Source organism: Octopus bimaculoides, chromosome 2 (genome assembly GCF_001194135.2).
Source record: "Octopus bimaculoides isolate UCB-OBI-ISO-001 chromosome 2, ASM119413v2, whole genome shotgun sequence".
NCBI classification, from domain to species: domain Eukaryota; kingdom Metazoa; phylum Mollusca; class Cephalopoda; order Octopoda; family Octopodidae; genus Octopus; species Octopus bimaculoides.
In genome coordinates, this window is record NC_068982.1 from 115,389,090 (window position 1) to 115,398,457 (window position 9,368).

Genomic DNA, 9,368 nt, shown 5'->3' on the forward strand with positions numbered 1-9,368 from the left:
TAGGTCTGGAGAGAGTTATTCTCTTTTTGGTGCCTTATAATTCAACACACTCACCGGTAAAATTTCCATTTATTTCTTTTTTATTCTTCTAAAATTTTCGTTGCGTCTTGCAACCTTTTCAATAGTTTTGACTTGAAACAATTGAAAAGGTTGCAAGACGCAACGAATTTTAGAAAAATAAAAAAAGAAAGAAATGGAAATTTTACCGGTGAGTGTGTTAAATTATAAGGCACCAAAAAGAGAATGACTCTCCCCAGACAACATAATATGCTTCAACACACGAACTCACATAAAGAATCTTGCAAACCAAATCAAAAACGAAATAAAATAACGTAAAATAACATAAATCTGATAAATGAATAAAATTAGAATTATACGAAATTCCTCCTAAAAATTTTGCTTCTAAATTATATCAACATAATTGTAATCAACATCCTCGAAAGCGTGTCTCTGCAACACCTCATAAATACGAATTTTTCAAACAGATGAGGAAACAAATTCGGGGCGAGCACCCTAACTGTAAATTACGACTTAATGAAGAGGAAAGAGCAGTAAAAACCCACAAATATTTCAAAACATTCGACAGGTATCGCGAGGGGGGGGGGGACCCTGCTGATGTCGCTAGTGAATAAATTTGCAGCGTCCTTTGTCTGTGGTATAATCTGTACTAGGATAATTTATGGGGTGCTTAATTCTGAATCCCGTCTCATTCACACCTCACCATTCAATTATTTGCAAACATGAGCCACAAAATATTGCTCATCAGAGTCGAAAAATGACCTTTAAGTAGCGCTTACGATCAAGTAGGTATCATCAGTGGAAAGACCACAGTTTTCAAGCAATTGGTAGTGACATGGCTTTCAGAAAGTTGATATTGAATATCAATCTTGGAACACCAACTGGTAATTTTTTGTTCGTTTATGATGAATTTTAATCTGATATTAAAAATAAATGTAAATTTAACCTAATATTTATTAACTTATCAACTACTTCACGTCGAGAAGTCTCCTACCTAGAATGAGGAGCTAATAAAACAGTTGTTTTTTTTTTTGTTCTTTTACTTTGATCCCTATTTTACTCTACTCGCCTCAAAGATATTTGATGTCTAAAACGTCTTATTATATTTTTATAATTAAAAACTATTAGGAATTGCATTTAAAACATTAAAATATTGTGAATAATCAATTTATTGCACGTAAACTTAAGCAACAAAAGTTGACAAGACAACATGTGGTCAGGAAAACCACCGAATTCATTGTTTACACATTTTCGAAAAATCTTGTACAGAGACATTTTATTTTAAAGACCGAAAGGATTTTTTGTTGCACAGCATATTTGTATTAACACAAAGAACATTGTAGGTACAATTAACTTTTTTGAATCGTTCAGATTAATAGGTAAATTCAGCGGTATGTTGTAACAATGAACAGATGCGTTTAGTAAATCGCCACACTCACTGCCTTGTACAGCATATGTACTGGTGGTTATAATTTGGAGTTTATAAATTTGGAATAACTGCATAAGATCTCAAGACAACCAAACGAAAGTAGAGAATCCATCAGGAAATTGTTGAAATAGTTTAAGGCTATATTCATGTCAAGAACCTATTGTTGAGAATCGTGAATGTGTAAAACCTAAAACAATAAGAATTTGTAAACAGATTAAACGTAAGAATTTGTAAATTCTTATTTTTTTAATATAACAATTTATCAAACGAAAAACTGTTTCTAGTAGTTGCAAGCATTCTTTAAAAGTAAAAAATTGTTGTAAGCCATGTGCATACAAAAAACACCCATAAAATTCCGAATAGATAAAAAAAATTTCAGAATCTTAATTTCCGGTGCTCCAGCTTGGCCGCAGTCAAATGAGTGAAACAAATTAAAGAATATTTAAAACGAGAAATCAAAAAGAATATTTCGTAAAGAAGCCTTTTTAGTTTGTGATCACAAACGGAAAGAACCCCTCCCACCCAAAAAAAACGCAGTTATGTCCCTTACATCTTCATGTACTAATACCAACTATGGCTGCTGATGACGATGATTGTAATAATGAAGAAACTCCTTTCTGGGATTTCATCACATGGGGTAAATGTGCTCCCTTCAAATAAAAGCGACAGTGAATCAAACTAAAAGTATTATAAACAGACACGATGAAGGACTGATAAGTACTACTACGTAAGGTATGCAGAAGAATCCATGTAATCTCAGATGATTTCAAAACCAATAGGAATCGGAGAAATTTTTTAAAAATTTTCCATCGTAATTTTATGTAAAGATTTAACACTATCAAGTCAAAGGTTACTAATTAGATATATGGTAACGTAAATTGATCCAAGAATTCCTGCCACATAAATTCTATCTAAGTGACTTAAAAAAAAGCAAAAACATTTTTGCATCTTACAGATCCTTGTAAAACTAACACTGAAGTCGATATCATTCCCAATGTTCGACAAAAGAGGATTAAATAATTTTTCGTTTCATTTGTAGTTTTCAAAAGTGGTTAAACCATGATTACCTCTCCTTGAGTTTTGTAGGGATTTTAATAACACACAGCTTCTGGCCAGCATGTCTGGAAGAGACGTGCAATTAAGAGGAGTAGCAATCAATATTCAACACGAAACTGATGCTAATATTCTCATCAGTTTAGATGCCACAACCAGTAATACATATATTGTACTTTTGTTGCTTCTGACTCATGGACAACTGACTTAATGAGGTTTTTCTTTTACACACTCCAAAATTTAAGATGTTTTCTTTGTCTTCTATAGCACCAAAGGAATTTTGCCTGCTTTTCATACAAATAATATATAAAGACACTATAAGTTATTGATTTTGTTTTACAAATGTTTTTAAATGTGCAGATTATAGTCATTCAAAAAATTTTCTGATAATGTATTCCTACAAGGTATTTTTCGTAACGAAAAAATACCTACTCCAGAATTAAGTCATTCTTTTTCGCTTACTTTTACAATTTTTAGCTTTTTTTAAAAAATCAATTGGAGCTGTTTTTATTTTCCATTCATTTTGGTGGAGTTATTACAAACATGATAATTCAGTAATTAAAGATCCAAATTAATGTACAAATTTAAAAGAAATCATTAAAGTTCATAAATCTAAAACTAAATCAATTTACAAAACGATATACACGTAAGATGCTATAAAGGGAATAGCCTAATTGGTTTGGTTCCCCAGCACCATGTTGTTTCCTCATAACTTTTTGAAAAAAAAAAAATGCCTATTTTTTTTAAATGAAACTTCGCAGACAAAATTTGGAGGGTGTAGTTTGCGATTATGTCGACAATATTTTTTAAAGGTATTTTGAATCATTCCCCCTTCATCCCGACAGTGTTATGCCCCACTTGTTTTTTTCATTCCATTATATTGGATTTCTTTTCTTTGTGTTAAAATAAATCAATTAAAAAAATTTTTTTTTGTGTTTTTAAATTCGATTGTTAAAACAATTTCTGTATCGTCACGCGCAATTTCCTTTCCGATCTGTTCGATTAACCACTGTAGATTTTTCCCCATTAACTTCCTAATTTCAACTGGATGCACACGCGTTATATCATGTATTCCCAAAAAGAATGGAAGGGAGAGTACAGAGACTAAGCATGTCGATAGGTGGGGAACGAGGACTGAGAATCGTGTGATATTTTCATTGTAAAGGAAGGCAACATGGAGGGAGACCAGTGAACAGCAATAAAATACAGTAAATCGGTAACGGACAATGAAAACGAATGAAGAACATCAGATTTATAGTATAGAGTTAATTTTTTTTTTTAACTCAATAATAGAAATCTAAGATGAACGGGAGAGGGTATATTTAAAACTGAATCCCATTTTTAAAACATTTGAATAAAACTAAAAAAAAAGAAAAAAAACCGGAAAAGAATTGCGCTGACTTTCACCTTTAATAATCGAAAAAAATGATAGACTATTTAATTTATTCGATGTTCAGATGTATATAGAGAAATGTTCGCTTAAAGAAAAGGGAAACAGTAGTTTTGGACTATAATTAGTGTCGTATTAATGAAGAAAATTTTCCTATTTTCTTGGTGGAAGATGAACCACGAGGTAGAGAAAACGAAGAGACGGGTTGAAGGAAAATTCTATTTAAAAAAAAAAACGACAGAATAATATATAGAGATAAGTGTTGGTCACAACAATTTCGATACTAACAGAAATATTTCCATGAATTATTCATTTGCTAAAATATAATTCAGAGAAATAATAGGAAGGAAAAAGTGGAGAGTGAGCGCCTGGCTGGCTAACATCACCATAATGGCTAACGTGGTTGATCAAGGCTTTTTTGATACACGGAAATTTCACAGACGATATAATGATAATTTGTGAAGAAGGAAAAGTAAAATATAGAGGTCATAGAAGGATAATTGAAGAGAAGTAAAATCTAATAGCGATCGTTTTACTCTTACCTGTCTTGCTCGGGCGACAGCATCAGCAAAAGCTGACTGAGTGGGTTCCATGCTTTAAACACTGAGAATACTTCTCCTCCGCTTATACAATGGCGACTGGTCTGAGCGAAGGAGACGGCGAATGTGGGTTTCTTTTTTTTTTTTTTTTTTTTTTTTTTTTTTTTTTTTGCTTTTATTTTTTTTTACCCCTTACTCAACGAGAAATTTGCAAAAAAAAAAACAAGGAGGGCAAAAAAATTGGTCTTTGTTCTGTTCCGATATATTTGCTTTTTTCTATTAATATATCTCTTCTGTTCCGTGAGTAAAGAAGAGAGGAACAGAGACCATCCAAATACGTCTGACTGACTGCTGCTGGCCAACTGATAGCGGCGACCTGTCGCTCTCTCTACATCTTCTACTCATACCACTACTCCCTCAATATGGCTGATCTGCTACCACTATGTTTTATTCATGCTTGTAGTGATGACGGGAACTAGCCGACACGACCATCACTCCTATAACCAATTACAACAAACTATTGCACTGGCGTTATTTTTACTTTATGTACAGTCGTTGCTATTTTGTTGCCAGTGCAGCTGCTCTGAATAAAACTTTTCTTAATCGATCATCTCCTTACCATTTTATTCGTCATGTAATAATTATCAGTCATCAAACTACTACTACTTTCTGAAACATCACTCCATATGGCGACATATATATTTCTCCCCCAGTAATTCTTCATTATATTTGTTTTAATTCCATTTTATCTTCAAAATAAGCTACATAAGGGGGGTTTTTTCTGTATAAAATTTTGTCTCCCTTCCTACTATTTCCCTATATCATCTCTTACATTGCATTTTGCTTTACAGCGCTTAAAGCTCTCTGACCTTGGAGTTATTTTCTTCCCCAAAAGTCATTTATTATGTAGACTGTAGTAAACTTCAATTTAGAACCATTGCTATTTAGACAAAAACTAAATTTCCATTTTTTTTTTACTTCTTAATGGCTAGTACGCCGTTATTAAAATCATTATTATTACTATAAATAAATCATTGTGTACATTTGTTGAGTTTCTTTGTGAGGAAGAAATAGGTCGCATGATACTTCAGACGTCACTGCTTACAGCTACTTGTAGACCTCATTAAACATGTTTTCAGTGTTTCGTGAATTAGGTGATTACCTCTAAATAAACTTCTGGAAAAAAATTAAAAATCTATTTCCTCTACAGACACTTCACTACACTAAGTAAATGGAATTTTATTAATGTAAAAAGTATCTAATATTTACATAATTTGATGCCATGGCGTAGTAGGAAATAAACAACATGGCAGCTTATTTAAGCCATAAAGACAGCTACTTTTGCGTACACACACGAACATATATATATATATATATTGTGTGTGTGTACACACGAATTTTATCAGTTTTAAACTCAAGTTTCGATATATAGTATATTAATTGTATATGGGGAATAATTGACAATTTAATATGGTAAAGTTAACATTAATGGAGTAAAATACAAAAATGAAATATTTTTCGAACGTATATAAAATACTAAACATGATCAGAGAGAAGGAAGAAATATTTAGAATTTGACCACTTTCTTCGTTTATTATGTACATAATCGTTTCTTTATTCATGATTATAATGCGAACAATTTAATCTGGTTGGACCACTAATGTGAATGACGTAAAATGCATCGTTAGGTCTATGTGGGAGACATTATACTCGTTCTAAAACTGTTCTACGAAGAAATTGTTGCAGTTCTAGCAAATTATTTTGTTTATCTTAATAGAGAATATAGACACTCATGCTACATAACTTTTTTGAGTTAGCTTATTGCATTTAATGTTAGATATAAACCGTTTTTCACTAGTGATATGACGAAAATGCCATTTTCTGTGTATTCCTATCAACTTTTTTTTAAAATATAAATATTACTTTACACTTTAATTATTCAACCTCAAATATACTGTAGGAATGTCTTTCTAGATTCTTTTAATAGAAGGAAAAATGCTTCGCTAAAATGGTCCTACAAGACTACAGCAGATAAAACACGCATTGATTAGTGGGTGTGAGATAGACATTAGTACCCTTACAAAAAACAAATGCTGAAGCAACCCCTGGTCAATCCTCATTGAGCAGACATTTTATGTGTTATAGTGCTTACAAAAACATATTCGTGCCTTCAAAAATGTTTCCACGTGTCAAAATTAACATCCCTGCCTCAACAGATAATTGTGAATGATTCAATCCATTTAAAATTTCAGCAAGTGCATCGTTATCAAATAGCATATTAAACATTATGTCGACTAAGTTTATACATTACAATCGAGCCAGCACGGGAGTCTGTCGATCCACAAAATGTAGTAGCGAAATTCCCCCAAATCACATCTACTGCCTTAAAACAAGAACGAATTAGTAAAATTTAGTCCTATGAGTATGCATGTGTATTTCTGTAAACGAGACTTTAAAACCGGAGTGCTTTGATTATAAAGCCTGCTCAATCAGAGCTGTTTTTAGTCTAAAACAGCGGTTCTTAACCATTTTTTACCTATGGATTCCCTTGATGCCTATTTTGTTCTTGGACTCCCATAGCCATTCGATGTTTTAAAAAATCCTATTATATTTTTATATTCAAATATTATTAGGAATCGTATTAAAAAATTGTTAAAATATTAATGTATTGTTGAAGTATACTCTATTTATTGCACATAATTGTTAACAAAATCTTACGTGGACCATCAAGGGTCATATGAACCCTGATTGAGAACCGCTGGTCTAAACAATACACGCACGCACCATCTCTCTCTCTCTCTCCCTCTCCCTCTCTCTCTCTCTCTCTCTCTCCTACAGAATATGAAACTAATTACATATACAGAGTTGATTCGCATATTCTGCACCCAAAGAAAACAATCTTTCATATAATACACATTGGGGCAAGAAGAATCTTGATCAGTTGTCTTGAAGCAATTTCTCTTTCAAACTATCATTAAAGATTCCCATGCAGAATACTTGTGGGAGCTTACGTATTCATACAATATTAATTCAATATCTGTAACAGTGGCAACTTGAAACCTAACTGCAAGATACTTGAGCAGACACCACTAGCGAACCACCATAGTTTCACATGACCAGTCTTTGAATCAACCAATCTGTGAAGCTATGGCATGATATGGTTTTCTCAACTGTTCATGAATAAAACCTCTAATCCTCTGTAAAAATCCATTTGGTGTGTAGCTTAGAGTGCAGACACCTAATGCACCTCTGTTGCCATGGAGATTTGCACAGATGACTTTGTATATTTTTGGACCATATGTTGTCACACAGGTCGCCTTCTATAATTTCAGAGTAGTTTTTCTCTCTCCCAGTTGGCAGTCATTGATATTGTTCGTTGTAAATAGCCAACACCAAATTTCCTTATGTCCTGCAATAAATATTCAGTAAAAAAAATTACAAGTTTGCTTCTGTTATTTTTCACACAGCCAACAAAATATATTTTCATTGACCAGCCCAACTTGAATGATGGCAAGCAACCAGTGATCCTCTTTTACCTTTTATCTTTTTCTTGTTTCAGTCATTAGACTGTGGCAGTGCTGGAGTACATCTTGAAGAATTTTAGTTGAATGAATAAACCTCAGTCGTAATTTTCTTAAAGCCTGCTACTTATTCCATTGGTCTCTTTTGCCAAACTGCAAAGTTATGGGACATAAGCACACCTACACCAGTTGTCAAACAGTGGCGGGGGACAAACACACACATACACATGCACACACGCACACACATGCGTGCACACAAGTACACACGCACATGACAGGCTTCTTTCAGTTTCCATCAATCAAATCCACTTACAAGGCTTTAGTTCATGCTATAGTAGAAGACAATTGCTCAAGGTGACATGCAGTGGCACTGGACCCAGAACCATTTCATTGGAAAACAATCTTCTTACCATACAGCCACTCCTGCACCTCTATTTGCAGAAGTTTGGAATGGATGATGAGCAACATGATCAAAATGAAGGTATTTGTTAAAGTATCTGAATCTGAATCTCATTCATGAAAATGGGCTGTAGTCAGTCAATATTTTGAAATTTGGTTTCTAGGACTTCACCATTATATAAGCACTAGCTACAATAACTATTACTTTATGTTTTTGGGGGGAGGAAGGTTCAGTCTTGCATTTTGTAGAAGGAACATAAGAGGTTGTTTCCTAAGAACATTAGCAACCAAAAGGAAACAGTTCCATAATGATGATGATGACATTAATAACAACAGCAATACTTCAACACTATTGAGATTCCTTTTCAGTTGATATAAAACAGATTTGTCAAAGCTGTTAACAATAAAAAGTAGGTTTTATCATTGAAACTGTTAGTTAAGTGTGTATACAATAATGAAAGAAGGAATTGTAAGACTACTCAGTTCAACAGACATGTGTAACTACCTAACTGTAGATATTCTTCTATCCATACATTCATGCGTCCCAACTGTTAGATCCTACATCAAAGAATTTTAGCCAGTTCTCTCTCTTTAGTACTCAGAAAGACTCCTCTAAAGTTTTCTCTTTATCTACATCTTTACAGCAGAGTTATGCACAAATCCTCTCAGTCCCAATCAATCATAGAGTATAGCCTGAAAATTCATGGGTACTACCTCTTCTCCTCTGACTAACAAATGAAAGCACTCAAGAACTAAAGAGATATGTTGTAGGAGAAAAACAAAGAGAATGTTGAGTGTTTTCAGGAAAATTAAAGGCACAGGTTGGCTGTGTGGTAAGAAGCTTGCTTTCCAACCATATGACCTTGGGCTGACCAAAGCCTTGTAAATGGATATAGTTTATAGAAACTGAAAGAAGCCTGTTATGTGTGTGTGTGTGTGTGTGTGTGTGTGTGTGTGTGTGTGTGTGAAGGTGCGTGACTTAGTGGTTTATTCGAAATCAAGATAAACAAAGTTCATTT

At 33.4% G+C, this 9,368-nt stretch overlaps 1 protein-coding gene across 4 annotated transcripts in view; it reads right to left on the reverse strand.

Moving 5' to 3' along the window:
* The window catches only part of LOC106879355 (far upstream element-binding protein 1), a 54,595-nt gene extending 49,445 nt beyond the window's left edge, over window positions 1-5,150 (reverse strand). The window contains exon 1 of one of the 4 annotated variants that reach the window (XM_014928870.2): window positions 4,433-5,150. In XM_014928870.2, coding sequence (XP_014784356.1) covers window positions 4,433-4,483 — 51 coding nt within the window. In that variant the 5' untranslated portion in view covers window positions 4,484-5,150. The remainder of the gene's footprint in view (window positions 1-4,432) is intronic. The other 3 variants (XM_014928871.2, XM_014928869.2, XM_014928872.2) reach the window with 3 other exon arrangements.
* Between the last annotated feature and the right edge of the window lie 4,218 nt (window positions 5,151-9,368).